Source organism: Herpailurus yagouaroundi, unplaced genomic scaffold (genome assembly GCF_014898765.1).
Source record: "Herpailurus yagouaroundi ecotype Mexico unplaced genomic scaffold, PumYag 202, whole genome shotgun sequence".
Classification (NCBI taxonomy): Eukaryota; Metazoa; Chordata; class Mammalia; order Carnivora; family Felidae; genus Herpailurus; species Herpailurus yagouaroundi.
This window is the reverse complement of record NW_024412433.1, coordinates 8,794,515-8,806,571: the sequence shown is the minus strand read 5'-3', so window position 1 is coordinate 8,806,571 and position 12,057 is coordinate 8,794,515. Positions and strand designations below refer to the sequence as shown.

At 54.7% G+C, this 12,057-nt stretch overlaps 1 protein-coding gene across 1 annotated transcript; it reads right to left on the bottom strand.

Moving 5' to 3' along the window:
* Positions 1–7,328: 7,328 nt before the first annotated feature.
* Positions 7,329–9,775, bottom strand: GPR55 (G protein-coupled receptor 55). The gene has a single exon (XM_040450358.1). It carries the CDS (start codon positions 9,683–9,685, stop codon positions 8,723–8,725), a length of 963 nt encoding a protein of 320 aa, XP_040306292.1. The 5' UTR covers positions 9,686–9,775; the 3' UTR covers positions 7,329–8,722.
* Positions 9,776–12,057: the final 2,282 nt, after the last annotated feature.

The following is a 12,057-nucleotide window of genomic DNA, read 5'->3' as shown; positions in this document are numbered from 1 at the left end:
ATATTTCTAAAAGTGTCTCCCTTTTGCTCTCTTGATTCTTTGTTTGAATGACAGTTTCTCCAGGTTCCAATGTAAATATCCCAAGACGGAAAAACCATATGGCCGAGCACTCATACCAGGAGTAATGACTCCTAAGAGCAGATGATGAAGAGCAGAGAGAGGACACGGCCTGGGTGGGGTGGGGAGAAGTGAGCGGGGGAAGGGGGTAGGGCAGAGGGTAGGGGAACAAGTCACAGTCGTGCCAAAGGCCGGATCTGCTGGCGTGATAGGCCCTTGGAGATGCTTTAGGGCATGACGGTGATGTCCCCCAGGACCTTTACATAAGGTTAGGCGAGGTCATCCTCTGAGGGTGGAACTCATTACATCAACACATTGGAGGAACAGTACTGATAATAAACTATCACATATGATATGATGACGATGATGTTACTGGCACAATCCACTTTACTGAAATATGTTCACATTTCTTTTCTTCTTCTAATTCATTGGACAGGGGGTGGCGGGGGCGAGGGGGTAGTTGCCTCAGTTTCCCCAAACGCAAGGGTCCTCCTTAGAGCAAAGAAGAGGTCAGCTTGGCTTCCTAACCCCAGGAGGAGAAGCAGGGTCCCCACGGCCCACGGCTACTATTGCTCCCTGCTGTCACAAGGTGTCACTGTTGACGCTTGCTTGCACAGAGGATGCTGCTGCCCCAAGGCTGGGATGCCCTTGTCCAGGTTCAGGTTTATGGCTCCTTGTAGTCCACTTTTCCACACACAGGTGTCATTTCCCAAAGCACCGCCCCTGGGGCAGGGTGGCTGGGTGGGAAGGGACATCAAGCGCCAGCCACCTTCCACACGGGCCTCAGCCCTCCAGCTTTGAAATGAGAACAGCATGTCAGCCTCCCGCCTTTACTCAAGGTCATTTACTTTGAGGGCCTCACTGTTTTTCTCTGCCGTTGCTCCTTGGACCACCCGTAGCACTCCTGCTCAGGCACGCCTGACCCTGCATCTCAGAGATCAGGGGTGGGGACATGGGTGTCTTTGCTTTCCGAACGCCCCAGAGAGCCTCCCCCTATATACCAACAGACCAGCGTCTCTAAGCCCCACTGCCCACAACCCCACGAGGAAAAGGGCACACTGGTGCGCACATTTGCATAACCAAGAGGGCGCACACACGATCCTTCCTCAAAGGAAGAGCATCTATTTCTAGATGCCCTTACGTCTGCTTAAACCAGAGGTTCATAACTTGGAGGTCAGGCGTGAAATTCAGGGCAGTCATGAACTGGCTGGGGAAAAAAAAAAATTACACGCTTGTTTTCACGAATCACTAATTGAAACTAGCATTTCCCTCCATGGTGTGAGCGGGCCTCGCACCAGAGGAGAGCAGACGGTCCCTGGGACCCGGCCGCCAGCAGAAGCCCCAGCTATTTTCGTATCACACCGTAGTCGCTGCAGAAATTTCAAAGCATTGGTTCAGCTCAGCTCATCACTAATTCAAAAGTATGATAATTATTAACCATGGTCCCAGACCTTCTTATGCCAGGCCTGAGTAATGAAGCATGTACGTGGCTCTATCACAATTTTTAAATTTTGGTAACTGCATTTTAATATATCAGCTTTCCTTTGTAATCCTATGCATTTTACTGTATGCATTTAAAACCGCTGTCCTGGGGGCGCCTGGGTAACTCAGTCAGTTGAGCATCTGACTCTTGATTTTGGCTCGGCTTGTCATCCCAGAGTCACGGGATCGAGCCCCGCGTGGGGCTCGGTGCTGAGCATGGAGCTTGCTTATGATTCCCTCTCTCTCTCTTCCTCTGCCTCTCCCACCTCGCTCTCTCTCTAAAAAAATAAAAATAAATAAAAAAAATAAGACTGCTATCCTGGGGAAAGCCCACAAGGGTCTCCAGACTGCAGGAGGAATCCATGCACAAAACTGATTTGAGACCCGTGACCTACCCAGAGAGCAATAGGCCACTACTTCGTCTTCTTTTTTGTTTGTTTTATTTTCTTAAATTCTTTAATGTTTATCTACTATTGAGAGACAGAGACAGAATGCGAGTGGGTTAGGGGCAGAGAGAGAGAGGGAGACACAGAATCCGAAACAGTCTCCAGGTTCCCAGCCGTCAGCACAGAGCCCGACGCGGGGCTCGAACTCACGGACCGCGAGATCATGACCTGAGCCGAAGTCAGACGCTTAACCGACTGAGCCACCGGGTGCCCCCTTTTTTTGTCTGTTTTAAAAAGGAACTCACCACAATCCTAACTCAATTATTCTACGTGATTGCAAGTCTAATTCTGAATAAATTATCGAGCCCTCGCCGCGTGCCAGACATCTTCCATGTGTTGCTGCATCGTGGGCAGAGCTGAAGTAAGGACACTGCATGGGGTACCTTGGCCATGAGCACACATGGTCAGGGGTGGAGACAGGAGTCAGCCTTGACCTTCTGACCCAGCCCCCGAGCTTTCCCCATTTGCCTCCAAGGCCTCAGGAGCTCACCTTGAATGTAGCTCAGGGCCATGGCCAGCTCTGGCCACAGGAGGGAGGTAGTCTTGGGGAGTCCAGCATTCAGCCCACGGGAGTGGCCGTGGCCTGCTCTGGTCCCACAGTTACCAAGCAACCTTCAGTCCCCCAGGGTCACCCTGGCTTCCTGCCTGGAAGGCTTGGATAAGCCTCACTGAGACCCCAGTGTCACTGCCTTGAGGGGGAACAGAGCCCGGCCCGTGACAGCGACACATCCCATGGGTGACGCCCTCGGACATCTCTTTCCCTGATGCTGCCTCAAGGCTGCCGGCTGCCAAGCCTCCCTTCCCTGTTTCCGCATCCGCCCGTGCTGGGTACTGCACAACTTTCCATCATTTACTAGAGATTTCCCAGATCACACTTGCCCTCTGCTATCCTTTTCGTCCTTTCCAGCTCCCTGACTCTCTCTGGTCTCCCCTCCTTCTCCTCCCAATGTATTTCGGGGCCTCCTGCCCTAGGACATGCTGCCAGGTTCCCCATGTGCCTCCCGGCTTTGCCTTCGTGCCCCGCTCTGCCCTGCGCCACACGCTGGATTCCCGTCAGTGAGAGCTGAGCCCCAGCTGCCGCTTTAAGGTCACGCCTGAGACTTAGGAAAACCTGCAGAAAAGCACAGCAGGGAGGCTTGTATCTGCCACTGGAGGTGGCCACACCCAGAGCCCAGAACCCAGCACACCTTGGGGGGGAGACATCTCCCCACCCATCTGGTGCAGGTCCTCTAGTCCGTAAGGCCTCTCTGCCCTTCGGGGAAACCCCCACCCCTCCACGGCCAGAGCTGTGGTTGGCCCTGGACCTCACCCGCGACCGCTGGCTTACTGGACGCAGTATGTGCCCCAAGTCAGAGCCATTCCGTCTTAAACGCACCATCCATGAGAATCAGCTTTGGACCCTTGGATCTCTGATTCTTTGGACCCTTGGGCCACCTGCATCTGGCCCCGTCAAGTCTGATTCCTGCGGATCTCTCCTCAGTTCTGTGCGCCCCCCCCCCCCCCCGCAGTCCTCTGCGAGTCCTGGCTTAACCGAGAAGCACACACACACAGACACACACACACACACAGCTGCACGCCCTCACCTGCACGGAGGTACCCCCCGAGCTGTCCTTAGAGACGAGGGCTCTCTCAGGGGGACACGCTCTGCAGAGACGCTTGTGTGACTGTGGACGCCCCCCGGAACCCCGTCCCAATAGCCTCCCCTCACAGGGAGTATCTTGGTTACACCTGCTCCACGATGGCCCCCAGAACGAAGGTGAACTCGGGGCCCCTCCACCGAGCAGAAGTGACTTCGGGCTTTGATGTGACAGCGCTTCGAATCTTCCCTCCCAGACTTCAAGGTGCAGAGGGCCACAAGTAGGTTGTAGCTCACGATCAAGGCGCCATGCTGTCCTTCCTGTAGTGGCTTTGTGAGGAGGACACGTTCTGCGGGCTCTTGGCTTGTGGTGGGGGGGGCGGGCAGAGGAGGCTCAGGCCCGGATTGGGCAGAGGGGCATCTGCTCGGCCTTCGGCTTCAAGCTCAGGGCGTCCACCCTGCCCAGCCACCCACCCTCCCTTCAATGCCCGTTCACGGCTCTGTGTCCTAGGCTCCCTAGCAAAGCCGGCTGTGGGTGGACAAAAGCAGGAGGGGGCCGTGACGGTAGCTGCAGGGGGTGCTGCTTCCACAAAGCGCTGTTCTTACGGATCCTGAGCCCCCTGCCCCCTCGGCAGCGGGGTTCTCGCGGTGAACCCAGCTGCCTCCTTTCCTTGGCCCTGGGAGGTCGCTGTCCATGGCACCGGGATCAGCGGAGGGCGGTTCGGCGTGGGAATCTCCACCACCATTTCCACACGGTTCCTGAGAGCTGATGCCGGTGTCTCCACCCCGAGACAGCTCCGCAATACTGGGCTCTCCTCGTGATCTCTTAACAAAATCCCTTTTACCTCTGCCGGTCTCCACAGTCACCTGCCAGGCCTCAGCCCTTTCAAGCATCTTTGCAATTAGCGCCTACTTGTGGCAACTTGCCATTAGGCGGGGATCTTTCTAGTGCAAATGTCATCAGGATCCCGTAGCAGCTAGGTAGCATAAATATCATGACTTTCAGCTTCACAGGGTCCCCGGAGAGAGAGTCAAGAGGACTGTGCAGCCCATGGACCAGCACTGTGCCTGCCAAATGCTCCACGGGGGCCGATATCCCCAAGGAAGGTCAGCCCTTGTCCCCCCAGGGGACGTGGCCCAGATATGAGGTAGCCGCTGGGTCAGCAGGAAATGGCTGTTGTATCGGTCTTCCTGGGCTGTCTTAACAACACACCATCAACTCTGACAACAGGAATTTATTTCTCACTGTTCTGGAGCCGGGAAGTCCAGGGTCGAGGTGCCAGCGGGGTTGATGTCCACTGAGGGCTCTCTGCTTGGGTTGCAAATGGCTGCCTTCTTTCTCCCTGTGTCCTCACATGGCCTTTCCTCGGGGCATGCAGGTGGAGAGGGAGAAAGCACTCTGGTGGCTCTTCACGTCAGGGCACTAATCCTATTATGAGGGCACCAACCTCAGGAAGCCATCTAAAACTAAGTATCTCCCAGGGCACCCAGGTGGCTCAGTCAGTTGAGCATCCGACTTGGGCTCAGGTCATGATCTCACAGTTCATGAGTTCAAGCCCCACATCGGGCTCACTGCTGTCAGCACAGACCCTGCTTCGGATCCTCTGTCCCCCTCTTTCTCTCCGCCCCTCCCCCACTCACTCGCGCACATGCTCTCTCTCTCTCAAAAACAAACATTTAAATAAATAAATAAAACTGAGTATCTCCCAAAGGCCCCATCCAAATACCATCATACTGGGGGTTAGGGCTTCAACATATGGATTTGCAGTGGGGGGTGGGGGGCACATATAGCAATTGTCAAGGAACAAGGATGTCCCCAGCTAGCCCTTGGTACCCAGGCCAGAACTGGGCTGTAGTTGAGACTGTGGGGAATTTAGGAGAAAGAGGTGGCCCCGGGGCCAGCACCCAGGAGTTCACATTCTCCAGGAGCTCTGGATAGGTGAGCAGGGTCCACATGTGCAGAGCCATAAAGGAAAACTCAGATTTAACCCGGGAGAGTCAGACTCGCTCCGCAGGCAGTTAGTGAAGGGACGGGTCACAGCAAAGACCTCTGGAGTACTGGCCCTGGGTCTTCAGCCCCTTGGTGGTCAGCAGGTCTCCTCTGCTGGGCCTCACGAGGTCTGTAAAAGGAGCCAGGGCCTTGGGAAACAGCTCCAGTATCATGGGGGCGGTCGGACAAGATGGAGGGAGAGGGTGCAGCTGCTATCGCGGAGAACCAAGTCCCTGAGCAGATGCGGGGACATGCACTGAGCCAGACTCTGCAGGGTCCGGCTCCTGGCCACTCGGGCAGGCCCCGGCTCCGCTCCTGTGTCTGCTCACACTCGGCGTCCATGTGGCTGCTTCCGCCTGGGCCCTTCTTGGTCCCTCCGGCCAAGATTGTTGGGTCACCAGGCAAGGGGCCACCAGGGACCGGCTCTACACTGGAGCCAGTAAGTGCCCCCCAAGACCAGGTCACGCAGCATCCCAGGAATCGATTTATTTGGCAAATCCGATTAAACAAGTCATTTTCCACTTAATTGTGCTAGCTTTATACATGCACATATGACAAGTATGTCTCAGGTTTTTCCAGACTGGGAGGAAAAATAGGTCACATTTATGGCCAAATAACGTCCCCAAGCCTCCTTTGATGGCAGGAATTTCAGTGATTTCCACAACGAAGCTCAGCGTTCCCCAACTCGATACCACTTGCTGTGGGCGTGGGCCCTCGAATGCCTCAGCACCTGAGCCCTGACCCTGACCCTGACCTCTGTCCTTCCTGTGCCTGCTGGGCCTGACTGCTTGGCCTACAGTGTGGACCCTCCTGCAGAGCGGCCTGGTCTGAAGTGCTGGACCTGAGCCCACCCCTACGGACCCTGCTGAGTCCTCTGTGACTCATAGACCAGGATGGGTCCCCATGGAGAGACAGAAAAGGCTCGTGGGCTCCTCCACTGTGTTGGGATCAGTGGCGGGCGGGCGGTGGGGGTCTCCAAGGCTCACCCACAAGTCCACGGTTGCCATATCAACCTGAGCTCATAGGTCTAGCTTTCCCTCTCGCCTTCTCCATCACCCGGCTCGGGCAGGGTCATGCTGCCCCCGGGACAACATTTTATGTTTATGAACATCACAGGGGGTGATGGGTTGTCAGGGCCCTGCCATCAATTTTCTCCCAGGAAACCTGTCTGGCCCTATGTAAGTGGTAGATATAAGTGCCACATGTTGGACTCCCAGCTCCCAGTGCAAAGAGAGAAACTGAGGGAGAGGTGGTGACTGCACGTATCCATGGGCTCTGACCGCTCCCCGCCCCCCCCCGCCCCGCCACCAACCCCCGGCACCAATGTCCTGCTGGATGTAACAGCCTGGCTTTCTTAGAGCCTCTGTCCAGGATGGCCGCGAAACGGTGCAGGGTGTAGGCACCTCAGGGCAGCTTGGACTGCAGAGCCCCTGCCCCAGGCTACCGGTTCCTGGATGCCCAGTGTGTGTGTATGGGGGGGGGGGGGGGGGGCGGGGGCCTCTGGTCCTGGTCACGATCATTCCTCCACAGCTATTTCCACCCTTTCATTGACGCCATGTTCTCACCCTTCCCTCCACCTGACTACTGAGTTGGCTGGGGCGGAAGCAGGAGGCAGAGGGGCTCCTGCCCTTGGATGCTCTCAGCCGAGCTGGCGATTCTCAATCAGGAAGCAGCTCTGCCCTCCACGCTTCCTCTCCACCACCCCCCGCCGCTACCCCACCCCTTCACAGAGCCCTGTGGCTTCGGGCCTCACCTCGGTAATCACCCAGCCTCCGCCCCCGCCTCCTGGCAGGGTTATCGAAATCGCCCTCTTCGGCCACAAGCCACCTACCTTCCATCCACCCTTTGGCAGTGGAAGCCCCTTTCCCTCCAAGTAGAAAGTGGTTCTTTTCTTCCTAGAGACCTCCCCCTTTCTCACATTAGGTCTCATCCCTTACATCTCGTCCCACTCACTCCGTCTCGCAAAACCACCCCACAACCCATCCTTCTAGTCATTTTGCTCTCTGGAGCGGCGGCTATGTCCTCGCAAGGCTCACAGCCGCCACCGCTCCTCCTCCTCAGGGCCACTGGAGAGAGAAGCCCGGTCCAAACCGGGAGGCGGTTGTTTGGTCTTCGAGTAGGAACTGCCAGGGGCTCCATGCCATCGAGATGATTCCTCCCATTCCTGGCTGGCTCATTTGCCCCCTCCCGGCCACTGGAGAGGGACAGTTCTGTGGATAGTGGCTCCGAGCCAGCCGTCCTGGCAGGATTCAGGTGGGCAAGACAAACACATGTTCCTTATTCTCCTCTGGCTGAACCAAATCAAGCCTGCATCCTTAGATCAGCCTCTTCTAGGCTACATCATGATGGCAACAGGGGGTCCTTGGCCTGTCACCTTCCTTCCCCAGGTGTATCCAATCCCCTTGTGGCTCTCAGGTGTCACCAGTGCCTTTCCACTCTGTCCCCAATTCTTCCACAAAGCGTCCATAGCTTCGCCATGGCCTGGTTCACACCGGCTCCCCTCATCCTTCTGCAGCCTTGGGGAGGACACGGGAAGCTTTGGCTGGCTTCCCAGGCCCTTCTTTCCCATAGGAAACTTGGGGCTCTCTGTAGGTTCTTTCTCTGCCCCTCTCACCCCCACTTGCTATCATCTCTGTGAGGTTATTGGCCAACAGAGCCCCAGAAAGGATGGGGAGGTACAAATCTGCTCTACCCTGGGATCCCCAAATTAGAAAGGAGCTTGCTACATCCCTCCTGCTCCGTCTGTTCCCAGAGCATTTCCCACCATGACCAACCCTCTCGGGTCTCTCTCCTAACTCGTCTCTCTTCCTTTCCAGAACCTTCTAGTCTAACAGAAGGATGGGGAAGAGCTGGGAAACAGCCTTGCTCCGATGGTCTCCTCTTTCTCAATTCTTCTGCCTCATGTTTTTGAGCTTAGAAATAAAGAATTCACCCGTTTCTTGGGTCCTTCAGAGATTCCCAAATACTGGGTGATTCATGTCCAGTTGTCTGCATGCTGGGGAAAGCTCTTTGGAGCATAATGAGCAAAGACAGTGTTCAATGAGCATCACAAGGGAAAGCACACCAGCAAATGTGCCACATCGGTCCACCACATCAGAAACGTCAGAACGCAGTATCTGCTACTGGGATTTGGGGCTGGGGGTTCCTTCTTCTGTGTAGGTCTTTCCTTCCTTAGATCCTGCTGGTCATGGTATCCTGGCGGACGAGCTGGACCCTGGAAGGCCGGTGGGCCATGATGTCCGTGCGGAATTCTTTGATGACAAAATAGTAGCAGAAGACATCTAGGCAGCAGTTGATGTTGGAGAAACACATGGACAATTGCAAGAAAAAGCTGATGTTCTGCTTAGCTCTACACTCCACAATAAAGCCATTCCGTACCAGGAACTGCAAGAAGAAGCCCAAATGGACCGGAAGAAAGGAGACCACGAAGACAGCCAGGCTGGCTGCAATTGTCCAGATGCAGGCCTTCTGCTGGACCCAGTCCTCGGTGAGGCCCTGACGGCAGACCAGGATGTGAATGCTCCTGGAGGAACAGAAACCCATGACACCCAGGGGAAGAAGGAAGCCGAACACCTCAAGGGGGAAGAAGACCTGGGGACTCCAGGTGCCATCAGACATGTTGTGGAAGCATGTGTACTTTTCCACCTTCCCGTGGAAGCTGTAGATGGGAATACTCCCCGCCCACACGAGGACCCAGATGGTGCAACAGATCCCAAAGATCTTCCTGGGGGACCGGAGGTGGCTGACCAGGAACGGGTACCGGATGACCAAGAATCTATCCAGACTAATGAAGCAGATAGTGAAGACACTCCCGTACATGCTAACGAAGTAGAAGCACTCCACGAAGGTACAGACAGAAGGATGGGGAGCCCATACGTTGGACATCGCCATCTTGAACGGAAGGGACAGCACCAGCAGCAGGTCAAAGACTGCCAGGTTGATCATGTAGATGGAAGTGGCAGCATAATTTGGCCACCTCTTCTTCAGGAAGGTGCTAAAGCCTCGGATGGCCAGCACGTTGAGGAGGAGGCCCAGGAGGAAGGTGGGGATGTGGACCGTCAGCTGCACCGTCTTCATCAGCTCATCCACATCGCCGAAGGAGCAGCTCCGGCTTCTGTTTAGTTGCTGACTCATGTTCTTTCCTACAACACCAACAGCAGATTAGACGAAGTTCCTCTCGCTCTCTACAAGTGATGGATCCAAGTGACTTTGTCCCACCGCCATTCGTGCCCATTAAGTAACAATTAGAAAATGCAAGAAAACATTGCCTCTAATCCAGCTGCCCAGGTATAACCACTATTACCTTTTGCTGTGTATCATTCCAGACTCTCTCACACTCGCACACACACATGCACACGTGTGTGTCCCTTTTTTCTTTTACAAAAATGGAATTGTGTGTGAACATCTGTCCTTTTCTTCAATCGGAACTCTTTCTGTTGAAAGTAGTAATCACCAGGATGCCTGGGTGGCTCAGTTGGATGAGTGTCCAACTTCATCTCGGATCGTGATCTCTCACGGTTTGTGAGTTCCAGCCCCGTATCAGGCTCTCTGCTATCAGTGCGGAGCCAGCTTTGGATCCTCTGCACCCCACCCCTCCCCCGGCCCCACTCTCTGCACCTCCCCTGCTCACTCTCTCTCTTTTAAAAATCAAGAATCATTTAAAAAGAAGAAAAAGAAAATAGTAACAATGACGTAAACCTGACCCAAACTGGCTTAAGCAAAGCGAGAATTTCACACAGCTGAGAACATGAGAACTAGGGCAGGGCTGACGAGCTACAGCTTGACCGGGAACTCAAAATGCTGTTTCGGGGACCCAGACCCTCTTTGCATGCTGTCTGTCTGCTTCCCGCCACCCGCATCCCAGAAGGCTGGACAGAGCTGACCCCACCCCTGCCCGAAGGGCTGGTCACAGACACGGTGACTAGTTGTTCATTGGTTCAGGGATAGACATTTGACCCACCCAGAGAGGACAAAAAGCCACAGTAACTCCTACTTGGGTTTCTAGGAAGGGGGTTGGGGCTCTCTCTCAGTGGGACTTGACGTTGGAAAGACATAAAGTCTAGAGGTGCTGCAGCCCCTTGTTACATCAAGGAGAAAACCAGACAGAAAATGGAGAGACAAGGAAGAAAGGACATTCCCAGAGGGAATGTGACGGCTTGAGTTCTCCACGGGGCAAAGAAAGGCTTTTACACAGGTGGACAATTAGAGCTGGTCTCAAGGACAAGAGGACCAGGCTGCAGTGTGGCTGCACGGGGAAGCTGGTTGCCAACAGACAGAAGATCCCAAGTCAGGGCTTCCGATCAGGCCAAAGATGAGGGTCCAAGGCAGGCCCTGGCCAGGTCTCACTTAAGAGCTGGCCAAATTGGGGGGAGGGGGGCGGGTGCATGCCCTTGTGGCCTTCTGTATCGTGGTAGGTGACTGCCTTGGTTCAGTGGGCTGTGTAGCTTATAAACAGCAGAAATCTGTATCTCACAGCTCTGGGGGCTGGAAGTCCGAGATCAGGGTGCCAGCACAGTTGGGTGAGGGCCCTCTTCCAGGGTGCAGACTGCCAACTCCTGTGTCCTCACGTGGTGGAAAGAGAACAAGAGGGCTCTTCGGGGTCTCTTTTCTAAGACCACTGATCCCACCCACGAGGGCTCCGCCCTCAGGATTTAATCACCTCCCCCAAAACCCCACCTCCTAATGCCACCACCTTGGTGGTTAGATTTCTGCATTTGAATTTGGGAAAGGGAGGTTGGGACACAAAGGTCCGTAACGGTGGTCCTGGAGCAGATCAAAGCCAGGGCATGTGCAGCCCAGTGGACAGAGAATTCAAATATGAGCCCGATTCCACCCACCCTCCTTTCTCCCGCCCCCACCTCGCGAGCAGATGGGCGGGTGTGGCTGGTCTGAGGCGCCGGGCGTGCCAGGTCCTGGAGCACACAAGGTCGCTGCATGTGGGAGGTCAGTCGCTCTGGGCCACAGACTACTCATTAGGACTCTCCTGCCCTCAGTGACTTCCTGGCAGCAGGGGCTGAGGTCCAAAATGTTGATGTGGCAGGGAGAAGGTGCCAACATAGTCTGTGACCAAGAACCCTGTACTAGCGACCAATGTAGCTATCAGCTGAGCTTGTGTTGTTCTACTAGGTTTTTTTAAGTATATGTATTTATTTTGAGAGAGAGAGAGAGAACGTGCGCACACATGCACACGAGCCAGTCAGGGAGGAGCAGAGGGAGGGAGAGACAGAGAATCCCAAGCAGAGTCCCCACTGTCAGCACAGAGACCAATGCGGGGCTTGAACCCATGAACCGTGAGATCATGACCTGAGCCCAAGTCAAGAGTCAGACACTTAACTGACTGAGCCACCCAGGCGACCCTAGTAGTTTTTTTTTTTTTTAATTGAAAAAGTATTCCATGCATTCCATAAGATATTCAGACAATACAAAAAAAGAAAGAAAAGAAAAGAAAAGAAAAAGAAAGAAACAGAAGCCTCTATTGTACCCCAGGGCTTCAGTTGTCTTTTCCA

Bases quoted from the DNA above. Each gene is read 5' to 3' on its own strand.
- GPR55 (XM_040450358.1), bottom strand. From the start codon at position 9,685: ATGAGTCAGCAACTAAACAGAAGCCGGAGCTGCTCCTTCGGCGATGTG.